The 12348-nt window shown below is 35.7% G+C and overlaps 1 protein-coding gene across 1 annotated transcript; it reads left to right on the top strand.

Moving 5' to 3' along the window:
* Positions 1 to 581: 581 nt before the first annotated feature.
* Positions 582 to 11836, top strand: LOC131723084 (tripartite motif-containing protein 16-like). Its single transcript, XM_059016427.1, has 6 exons — positions 582 to 642; positions 7559 to 7654; positions 7875 to 8072; positions 8269 to 8428; positions 8654 to 8719; positions 9483 to 11836. Exons 1-6 carry the CDS (start codon positions 589 to 591, stop codon positions 10010 to 10012), a joined length of 1104 nt encoding a protein of 367 aa, XP_058872410.1. The 5' UTR covers positions 582 to 588; the 3' UTR covers positions 10013 to 11836.
* The last annotated feature ends 512 nt before the right edge of the window (positions 11837 to 12348 follow it).

Genomic DNA, 12348 nt, shown 5'->3' with positions numbered 1-12348 from the left:
GTGGATTATCTCAATACAAACCCTTCTTAGAGCTTCATAGAACTCCTGAAAATCAGAAACACAGGGAAGCTCTGTTTGTTGTTGTCACTGCAGTAAGAACCTGTGTCAATATTCACCTGCCATAGGACTGTCAATAGGGTGTACACCAGGGCACTGATTCACCTGCCATAGCACTGTCAATAGGGGTTAGGGCCACCATGGGACTAATTCGCCTGCCATAGCACTGTCAATAGGGTGTACACCATGGGACTGATTCACCTGCTATAGCACTGTCAATAGCACACCATGGGACTGATTCACCTGCTAAAGCACTGTCAATAGCACAGCATGGGACTGATTCACCTGCTATAGCACTGTCAATAGGGTGTACACCATTGGACTGATGTGGAATGCATTGTGTGCACTGAAACCAGAGAGCTGAGCAGGAGAGATCTCAGGAAATGAAACATTCTTGACACGTAACTCAGTTTCTGCTCAACCTTTTATTTTATCAAAACTTGGCCTCAGTCCAAAACCCCACCTCTTAAGAGCTTTAAATAGTTCTGTTTGTTGTGAAATTGTCAGTCTCTCTGTCTCACTGGAGCAAGAATGGCAGAAGCAAATATTGTGGTAGGAGCTGAGATAGAAAGGAGTGGGAAACAGGTAAGTTTTGGAGTTATTTTGTAGAACCAATCAGACGTGTATTTGCTTGTTGTGTTCACAAGATGAACACAAGAGTCATGATACAGTCTCAGCTGAGACAGAAAGGAGTGTGAAACAGGTAAGGGTTTGAAGCATTTCCTTGTAACTATCTTGGAAGAGAAGGCTATCTAGGGATATTTAACATGTCTGTTTACAAGATTACACAGTTTCACATCAGATCAATTAGATTGTACTACTGTACTGAAACCTTGTTTACTTTCTCTGCCTAGACTATGAAGATTACATCAAATAATAGTTCATAGCTCCTACATATAAACTCGCAGAGGAGTGTCATTTCACGTCATGAAAGTATTGGTGTTAAGGGGAATGTAGGTCATGTCTCAATCATTTGCTAGTTTATTATTCTCTAGTTATGAACACTCACAATACGCATACAGATTCACTTTACGTTGTACAGTAGGTAGCTACGTCATATAAAGTTGCTACAATACTTTGTGCTTAAGAATGCTGGCAGGGGAAGATAAGCCTCAATGGTCTCTTGTTTAACCAATCACTTTAATACAGGTCTATTCTTTAATGAGATCCTTTGTGTAACATGTTGATCAGATACTATAGAAAAGAAGCCCTGCTGCTTTGACCACAGCCTGCATCCAGTCTGTATTGGGTCTCTCCTGTGTGAAGAGCCCCGACTGTGTGTGTCGTAGCAAAAGGGACTGTGCGAATCATTGTGTTTGTTTTGTGTACTGTGTGAACCGCTGTGTTCATTTTGAGTACTATGTGAATCATTGTGTTTGTTTTGTGTACTGTGTGTTCTCGTTTTTAACAGGTAAACAGCTTCAGATGTCCTGTTTAAGTAGTTAGGTTCCTGACGTGTGTAGTCAGCGCTCCAAAATGTAGCTAGGTTTTTGTTTTGTTTATTTTTATTTGTGTTTAAAATCAAAAGTGCGCTACGGTTCGTTTAAAATCCATCTCCTATGTGTGAGTCGGTCACTGAGTATGGGGTGCCATGTGTAAAAAAAACAAAAAAAAACTGTTAATATTTTAACATTTTTTCCAGATTTAACTTAAATCTTGTATTTTTTCCCCAGATTTACAAATGTTATGAAAATAAATAAATATTGTTTTAAATGTATACATTCAGATATAATTTATACAACTAGTTAAAAGATTTAACATTTAGCTAAATATTTAACTGGCCAGCTAAATCTCTAAAAAAGATTTAACATTTAGCTAAATATTTAACTAAATCTTGAATCTCTAAAAAAGATTTAACATTAAGCTAAATATTTAAATAAATCTTAAATCTCTTAACTAGATTTAACATTTAGTTAAATATTTAAATAAATCTTAAATCTCTTAACTAGATTTAACATTTAGTTAAATATTTAAATAAATCTTAAATCTTAACTAGATTTAACATTTAGTTAAATATTTAAATAAATCTTAAATCTCTTAACTAGATTTAACATTTAGTTAAATATTTAAATAAATCTTAAATCTCTTAACTAGATTTAACATTTAGCTAAATATTTAAATAAATCTTAAATCTCTTAACTAGATTTAACATTTAGCTAAATATTTAAATAAATCTTAAATCCTTATCAAGATTTAACATTTAGTTAAATATTTAAATAAATCTTAAATCTCTTAACTAGATTTAACATTTAGCTAAATATTTAAATAAATCTTTAATCTCTTAACTAGATTTAACATTTAGTTAAATATTTAAATAAATCTTAAATCTCTTAACTAGATTTAACATTTAGTTAAATATTTAAATAAATCTTAAATCTATTAACTAGATTTAACATTTAGTTAAATATTTAAATAAATCTTAAATCTCTTAACTAGATTTAACATTTAATTAAATATTTAAATAAATCTTAAATCTCTTAACTAGATTTAACATTTAGTTAAATATTTAAATAAATCTTAAATCTATTAACTAGATTTAACATTTAGTTAAATATTTAAATAAATCTTAAATCTCTTAACTAGATTTAACATTTAGTTAAATATTTAAATAAATCTTAAATCTCTTAACTAGATTTAACATTTAGCTAAATATTTAAATAAATCTTAAATCTCTTAACTAGATTTAACATTTAGTTAAATATTTAAATAAATCTTAAATCTCTTAACTAGATTTAACATTTAGCTAAATATTTAAATAAATCTGAAATCTCTTAACTAGATTTAACATTTAGTTAAATATTTAAATAAATCTGAAATCTCTTAACAAGATTTAACATTTAACTAAATATTTAAATAAATCTGAAATCTCTTAACTAGATTTAACATTTAGCTAAATATTTAAATAAATCTTAAATCTCTTAACTAGATTTAACATTTAGCTAAATATTTAAATAAATCTTAAATCTCTAAACAAGTTTTTTTAACATTTAGCTAATTGTTAAATCTTGTAACTAGATTTATAAATTATACCTGAATGTACACATTTAAAACAATATTTAAATATTTTCATAACATTTATAAATCTGGGGAAAAATAGAAGATTTAAGTTAAATCTGGGAAAAAATACAAGATTTGCCTTAAATCTGGAAAAAAGACATGTTAAAATATTAACACTTTTTTTACACATGGCACCCCATAACTGAGTGCAGGAAAAAGAACCTGATGCGAGCCTGCGTGGTGAGCATCGTATCACATAATATATAAACATATATGTACACATAGAACAAATTAAGAAAAAAGAGCCTTATAAGTGTAACATACATTGATTATAATATATGGAAAATAGCAGTCATTTCCGTGTGGTTTAGCACCCTTTTATACTTCTGAAATAAATCTGATGATTTGATTATTTTATTTAAACGCATGATCTGCATTATTTATTACCACATTAATGTTTTATTTATTTATTTAAAAATAATGTTTATTGCCAAAGCAGCCTAGTTTGAGACATTTGGGGCTACCCTGGAGAATAATTCAAACTAGTCTCACTTTAACTTGAAGGATGATCGGATCTTCTTCCGCTATAGGAACTTCTTCTTCAGATTGGTTTTGGATGAAGTGAATTTTTTGCATTCTGTAATGGAATTTTTATAACATTGCAATTGCTTAGTTTGCTCAATAGCAAACAAACAGGTTAAGATAACAAAGCTTGCTCAAAAGGAAGCAAATAGGTTTTAAGATATCAATGGAATTTGTAACGTTAGGATGAAGTTGAAGCCTGTCCCAAGCCAATAGGACTAGGGGGACATGTTATAGGGAAAAATAATGATTTTGTGTGTAATAAATATAAAAAGTATAATTTGTTTTAAACTAAACTGACTGTTCCTTGGAACTCACGGGGGGGGGGGAACTACCCCACCGACAACGATAGCAACAACCAATCAGAGACTTATTATTAGCCTCTCTATTCGGACGACCCAATGAGAATCTAAAGTAAACATCCTTTGTGGGTAACAAGGAGCAACCAGTAAACTAATTTTAGCTGTCATGTCTAGCGTGCATTTGTCTTATGACTGTTTGTATGATTCTCTGAAATGGCTTGTGACCCTATATGGTGTCCACTTCCTTTAAGTCTTATAACCAATCCTTATACGGTTACACTGTTTAATTTCCTTCTTGTATGATGTTTCAGAAAACTATATAAGCTGCATTTAAAATTAGCTTGGTGTGCATCTCTGCTGATTGCTAACGGAGTCTGTGTTATTCCGTTGAGTGCGCCAGTTTGCAAACTTAAAATAAAGATCTTTGATTGAATTACAGCGTCTCCTCATTGAGTCAACTTGCGGGCTGGAATAAAGAACCTGGGAAGAATAACCCTTACCATTCTTAGGTTCAAGGGGGATTGAAAACTTCCACTACAATTCACAAGAACCCTAAGCCGAACACGAAGATTTAGGTTTTCTAAAAACGCAATTAACCCCAAGCTGACGGTCGGGACGCATTTCGGCTTGGGATCACCTGAAGTAAATAAAAGCACATCTGTGTTATCTTACACATATAACAATGTTTGCACATTAAGTTCATAATTGTATTATTATTATGCAGTTACCCTGGATAGCATTTGCTGTTGTAAGTTTTCATTGCGTCCCTCCATAATAAGGCCAACAAGGTACTGGCCCAAAATCTCTGTACCTGCGATTCAGGTAGTAACCTTTAAATATGAACTGGTTTACTTGTTTACACATACGTGTTGGCATGGGTCAAGAAATGATTACAACACATACTTCAGAGCTTGTACATCATTAATACATAGTGATTAAGGGTTGAGGGTCAATACATGTTGGATGTGTCAGGATGAAAAAAATATGTACTTCCCATTCATCCAAGTAGAACTGGATAACAGTGGTGTGCATGTTATTGTGAAAGTGAATTGCATTTACTTAGTTTTGTGATAATAAACTTTATAATGCAAACACAGCTAATGTATCTATTTTAATTGTAGCGGTCCTTAACCAACTACTCATTTTCACACTATTTTACACATTTAAGGCTTTGTCTATTTTGTTTGACTTTAAATTATTTAACGTCACTTTGTTTTGGAATTCGCCGTCATGGGGTCCCTATGCACTGCAATCACTGAATAATGAGATTCATTTGTACAAAACCTGTGGTGTATACAGTTAGGTGGGTAGCAGATTAAGCAAATAAATGCAGATGAGGGGAGTGAGAGCGAGAGATTAAAGGAAAAGGAACCAAAAGTAGTGAAGCAGGATTGGAGGATAAGGATCGGGTAAAAGGAAGCAGCATCTGAGATCTTGAGCCCTTAAAAAAAACTCTGCTTTACTAAACACTGTGTGTGCGTGCGTGTGTGCGTGCGTGCGTGTGTGTATGTGAGTGCGTGCATGCGTGCGTGAGTGTGTGTGTGTCAGTGTGTGCGTGAGCGCCTGTGTGTGTGTCTCAGTGTCCGTGCGTGCGTGCGTGTGTGTATGTGTGTGCGTGCGTGCGTGAGTGAGTGTGTGTCAGTGTGTGTGTGAGTGCGTGTCTGTGTGTGTCTCAGTGTGTGTGCGTGTGTGTGTGCGTGCGTGCGTCAGTGTGTGTGTCAGTGTGCGTGCCTGTGTGTGTCTCAGTGTGCGTGCATGCGTGCGTGAGTGTGTGTGTGTCAGTGTGTGCGTGCGTGCGTGCCTGTGTGTGTGTGTGCGCGTGCGTGTGTGTGTGAGTGCGTGCCTGTGTGTGTCTCAGTGTGCGTGCGTGTGTGTGTGTGTGTGTGTGTGTCTCAGTGTGTGTGTGTGTGTGTGTTTCTTTTAATAGAACATATGTTAAGATTTTGTAGGCAGTAACATTCTGGAGTGAGGAAAAAACCAACACAAAACTGCCCTGGCGGCAAAACACAAAATAAACATTTCTTCTGCCTGATCTTCCTTCATATGCATGTTTTTCTTAATTTGTTACAATCAGTCCATTCTAGTTTGGATTTTCTCACAAGTTTCATTGCGCTATCAGCGATACATTTACGCGGAGCTCTTCTTTCAGCACCACAAAATGAAGAGGAAACATATGATACATGTTTTCAACTTACAATCTAATACAATAAATACTATAGATGAGTTGTGTTTTGTTTGTTTAGTTGAATGAAAACCATGACGTTTCAAAGCAAAGATTGCCATTGATTATTAACAGTCTAGGTGATATGGCTTAATTTTTCATGCATGTTTACTATACGCGCATACAGAATATTGTATTGATTTTCACAAATTATTTATACGATTCACAGTTAAAGAAAAGGTTGTGAATATATTCACAATGGGTCAGCTTCCAAATAGTTGGTTTGAACAGTCCAGGTGATATTGTTGTGAATATCAAATAGATATTGAACTTCAATCCAACTTTACCGCAGTAGGACCTACTGTGTGCTTATTTTTGCTGTTTTGCTTATTTTTAAAATATTTGCAATGTGGCAAAGTAGTGAGTCAAAGTGTGAACGACTACATTACAAAGTATTGAGTGAAAGTGTGAGCGACTACATTACAAAGTATTGAGTGAAAGTGTGAACGACTACATTACAAAGTATTGAGTGAAAGTGTGAGCGACTACATTACAAAGTATTGAGTGAAAGTGTGAGCGACTACATTACAAATTAATGTAACTGAGATTGTTAAACATCATTAGCACAATCGTGGTTAAGGTGGAATTTCAAGTAGTGTTGGTAAAATTCAAAGTTCTCAACGAAAATCACAGAATCCGTGACACCCATGACCACCGTGACTTAATCCCAGCCTTAATCATAGTTAAATTGGTTCAGGCATGTAAATACAAAGCCTGGCACCTACATTCAATGATTAAACAAAAGCATTTGGCTCAAATAAATATTAAATACAACAAACATTAAAGAGAAAGCAGCTTCAGTTGTCTATTCACCTGTCATGAGCATATGTAATGTAACACATGCTAGATTAGCAACACCTCTCTGTTAGTAGGAAGAGCCATTGCTATCTAGTGGACAGGTGCAGTAAATCAAGTTTTCTGTTGTATACCTGGCAGCTGTACACTAGATGGTGCTGGCTTTTACCACTATGCAGGCATGTTGACTGATCTAGCCTGTCTGAAAGATGTCTATGACTGGAAACAAGACTGAAGATCAGCTTCTGAACTCAGGTTAAGCCCGATAACACAGACTCATTAGAATAATAATTGAGTATTGCAATAAGACCGTTCTGAATCACTGAAAACATCACAAGGAGGTGAAGAGACAGTGAAAAAAATAACATGTAATTTACTACATTCTATCTAACTAAGAATTATTCTGACAGTTTAGATAGCATACCTTTAGATATTGACACTCAAGGTATCTGTTTGCATAACGTCTGTATTGTTAATCTAATTCCATATTAATGGGAGAGGTGTTAATAACACAGCCTGCTCTGAAATATCCTGTGTTGGGTGTGACGGGATATCACTCAATGTCCCATCAGAAATGTCACTGTGTCACTGTGTTTCTACACAGAAGCAGCTGGGAGAGACACAGACAGAAATACAACAGAGAATCCAGGAGAGACTGAAAGAAACTGAGGAGCTGAAACAGACTGTGGAGTCACTGAAAGTGGGTATTGACAAGAGGGGGTTATTATTATTATTATTATTATTATTATTATTATTATTATTATTATTATTATTTAGATAAATAAAAGGAACAAACCTTATTTAAAAATATAAAAATCTAAAAAGATTGAAGACTGTCTTTTGTTTTCCTTTTGGAAAAGATTTCTAAACTAATAAACAAATTTACAGATGTCCATATCTTACTGTGTTCTTTCAATCAGAAATCTACAATGAGGGACATAAAGAAAAGTAACAAGATCTTTACTGAGCTGATCCAATCCATTGAGAAGATCCACACTGAGGTTATTGAGCTGATTGGAGCTAACGAGAAAGCTGCAGTGAATCATGCTGAAGAATGCATGAAGAAACTGGAGCAGGAGATTGCTGAGCTAAGGAGGAGAAACGCTGAACTGAAACAGGTTTCAGAGACAGAGGATCACATTCATTTTTTACAGGTAACATCACTGCTTGTTAGAAAATCTCAAGTACATAAATGGGACGGTTTCAGACCAACCTCTCAAATTGAATGAATCCTTGTTTTTCCCTCAGGAATGTTTTGGACCCCATCCTGTTTCACTGAAAACTCCTTTTCTCCACTTTCCTGTTTTTTTGTAGAACTTACAGTTTCTCTGTGCCCCCCCTGAAGATGAATACTTACCCAGCGTTGCTGTCAATACAGACATCTCCTTTGGGGCTGTGAAGAAAGCTGTATCTGAACTTAAAGACAATATTGAGGACTTCTGCAAGGGGAGATTAGTCCAAATAACCAATACAGGTTGGTGTGAAATAGACTCCTTTGGTAGAGATTTAGATTAGTTCCTGTGTGAAACATTCCTGATGAGGGTGGAGTTAGCTGGGTCCTTTGCTATATTGATAAACTGAACAGATGCACTTTGTGTTTAAAGATTAAGAGCATGGCAGATTGCTGTTTGGAGTCTTCTGTGTGTTGTGTATTAATCCTCATGTTTCAATTCTATTTCCCTCTCTCTTTTCTGCAAAGTGAATGAAGTTGCAGTTTACAGTCTGCAAGCTCCAGAGCCAAGGAACAGAGCTGAGTTTTTAAAATGTAAGTCTGTTTTCACTGAAACATTTGATTGAAAGATGTGTCACTCCATTATTATTAATTAGTAATTGTGAAGCCATTAATCTACACTCCTCTCAAACAAGTATTGGGACAGATACATACATGCAGAATGACTGGGAGTGTGGCATTTGTTGTCTGTCTTTCCACGCAGACCTTTTCTCCCTAAATATATTGGTATCCCTAAATAGATACCCATCCCTTTTAATACATATACAATACATGTGAAATCAGTTGTGGGGTAAAATGAACAGCTATCCCTCCCAGTCATCCTGTGCTGGTAGTAAATGTATATTGCAGTATCACTGCACTTGTGGGATGGATTGCTCATTAAAATATTAGGCATATTTTTTGAAGCATGGGTGATATTCTTTTCCAGATATTTTGTAAGCAAGGTGTCCGATTGGGTAAAATGGTAAGAAATGTCCCACCCCCAGTCATTCTGCATGTATTCATCTGTCCCAATGCATGCTGGAGAGGGGTGTATAATATTTTACAATGCATAGCATCATTACTCACGCAAAATAACCCAAATAATCATATTACTCCCGTCTGTACCTTTGTACCTCAATTCTTCTTCTGTTTTCAAGGTGTAGCTTAATGTCAGAAACAACCATTATGAAAAACTGCTGTAATATGTATTTATCAGTCTGTTTTTATTGGTTCTTTACCATTCAAACATAGTGGAGATTTTCTAGGTGATTTGACTTTTCTAACTGTCTCTCCTCTAAATGTCCTCTTCAATCAGATTCCTGTCAGCTCACACTGGACCCCTACACAGTGCATGGAGTGCTCCGTCTGTCTGAAGGCAACAGGAAGGTGACACGGAGGGGAGAGACCCAGCGATATCCTGATCACCCAGAGAGATTTGACAGCTGGAAACAAGTGCTTTGCAGAGAGGGTTTGTCTGGGATTCAATTTTACTGGGAGATTGAGTGGAGTGGAGAAGAGGCTTTTATAGGAGTCACATATAAAGGAATTAGCAGGAAAGGATGGGATGTTTTGTGTGTCCTTGGAGGCAATGACAAGTCCTGGAGTTTGTCCTGCTCTGATTCCAGTTACACTGCCCGGCACAAAAACAATCACACTGCAATAACTGCCCCCCACTTCCCCAGAATAGGAGTATATCTGGACTTTAATGCCGGCACGCTGTCCTTTTATGGCGTCTCTGACACAATGACCCTCCTGCACAGATTCCAAACCACATTCACTGAGCCGCTCTATCCTGGGTTTGGGCTTGATTATGATTCCTCTGTAACAATCTGCCAGCTGAACTAGACTCTTTTGTGTTTTAGAAAACCTTTGTATTGAACTCCGTGTCTGTCCTCACAACTCCTTGGTTAAGGGAATGTTCAATCTGACACAATTTTGGATGAACGTTAGGGGGTAAAATGGTACCACCTGTAGAGCAAAATGAGGTGAATTATTTGTTTTTACACTTGGGGCCGAGGCAGCCTCATTTTTACTTTTTAATCTGTCAGGTTAGTGTTTTTGTAATTGTAAACACTCACAACTGGACAGGTGTTACAGCATAACATGTTCAATATGTCCTGAGTATTTATTGATTTCAAACACATAAACAGCACCAAATGGCAGACTTAGTTGGCATCGCTGCACAGTGTTAGAATTCCCACAGCAAATTATTATTAATATTATTATTAATTATTTCTTAGCAGACACCCTTATCCAGGGCGACTTACAATTGTTACAAGATATCACATTATTTTTACATACAATTCCCCATTTATACAGTTGGGTTTTTACTGGAGCAATCTAGGTAAAGTACCTTGCTCAAGGGTACAGCAGCAGTGTCCCCTACCAGGGATTGAACCCACAACCTTCCGGTCAAGAGTCCAGAGCCCTAACCACTACTCCACACAAATACTGATAAGTATCTCTTAAGGTGATTGTATCTAAATAAATAATTCCACAATGTGTTCCTATATTGCACTTCCATTGGCTACATAGGTCTGAAATGTGCAGGTTTGAAAAACATGACAGGCAAGATTCTCAAAAAGTCACGTTCTTGTTTTGAGCTGGATTTTGTCTATCAAGTGGATATTTATAGATACTTATGTATCCAGCTGAACCATTTGGGATTTAGGTACATCCGACAAATCTATATACAATCTATATACAAATTTATATGGGGCTTCATACATACCTTTATACAGCAATCAATATGTAAAATGTGCCTTTTCCTTGTGTTATTATTAATATATTTTTGTAAATTATTTAATTGGTTTTCTGGAAACGTTTGGATAATTACTCTAACAAGCACTTAATTAGATGCATTTGGTCTACTCGTTAGGCAGTTCAACATGTCTATAGTATTTGTATTGCTTATTTTAACAATAATGTGAGTGAAATATCATCACAAGAAAGAAGACATTTCTCATAAATGACATGACTGAGATTCCTTCCTGTATTTTTACACAGGGTGTGAAACGTTATTTCATTCACTATCATGTATTTTATTGAACTCGTTTCCTACATATTTCTACTCTGTTATAATCCACTCTCCCCATTATATTCTTAAATTACATTGAATTTTCCTTGCTTTATCTACCACTTGAGGAGTAATAAATACTGATGACTGCAACTTTATTTGCAAGAAGAAACCCACTTTCCAATGAATTCAAACCAGCACGGCAGTCTGATTAAACCCTGATTGAGATTGGTGACAGTGATCCTGTTATCCTATCTGTGATCTGACAGGAGACTGATATTAATAGACGTGTTGTTTCTAATCACACAGTACATGGTTGCTGTCTGCTTGTGTCTGGTTTCTGTTCTCCACTAGATGTCACTGTTTCCTCTGTTTTCTTCATATCCACATTCAGGAGTGTTTGAAATGAATATAGATTGGTGGATGACCAAAGGAATGAAATAGGGGAGGTGGAGGTGGAAAGTAAACTTGAACTGTTATTATATCATTAGAAATATAACAATATGTTTTAAATATATATTGATAACTTGATTTAACAATAATAAAATAAATAAATAACTCAAATCATTCAGGAGTGTTTTGTACACTATGTTTGGTCCTGTGAATCTGTATCATCCAAAAGGTTTAATAAACAGTAATGTACTTTCTTTTCATTAGCTTGTCTGTCTCCAATGAAATCTGGACTCCAAGGGTGTGTGTGAGAGTGTATGTATCTGTGTGTGTGCTGTGTTGCATAGAATCACCAAGTTGCAGAACAGTGCCTCCTAGAGATCAGCCCAGTGGTACTACATCTAACTACTAAGGTTTAAGAGAGGGAATAAGACCCTATCCAGCCGTAGGCTAATACATCTACCCTCAACCACCCTGTTACAGCATGTATGTGTGTGTGTGTGTGTGTGTGTGTGTGTGTGTGTGTGTGTGTGTGTGTGTGTGTGTGTGTGTGTCTGACACATGACTAAGAAAATCAATATTAAACTGTAAGTTGAAGGACCAGGTAAAAATTGTTAAAGGATCTTCTCACATATGATTAGTTTCCAAACTGACCCATTTCGGTTTGTCTGGAAACACAATCTGAAAACCTTTTGAATTCTTTTTGAATTTCCATCACAGTTCATTGAAAAAGAGCTCAGCTCTTGAGTTATTACTGCAGAAGAAGAAGTGTCCT

This window comes from Acipenser ruthenus, chromosome 53, assembly GCF_902713425.1.
Source record: "Acipenser ruthenus chromosome 53, fAciRut3.2 maternal haplotype, whole genome shotgun sequence".
Classification (NCBI taxonomy): domain Eukaryota; kingdom Metazoa; phylum Chordata; class Actinopteri; order Acipenseriformes; family Acipenseridae; genus Acipenser; species Acipenser ruthenus.
Note: the sequence above shows the minus strand (reverse complement) of the source record. Positions and strands in the feature narration are given on the sequence as shown.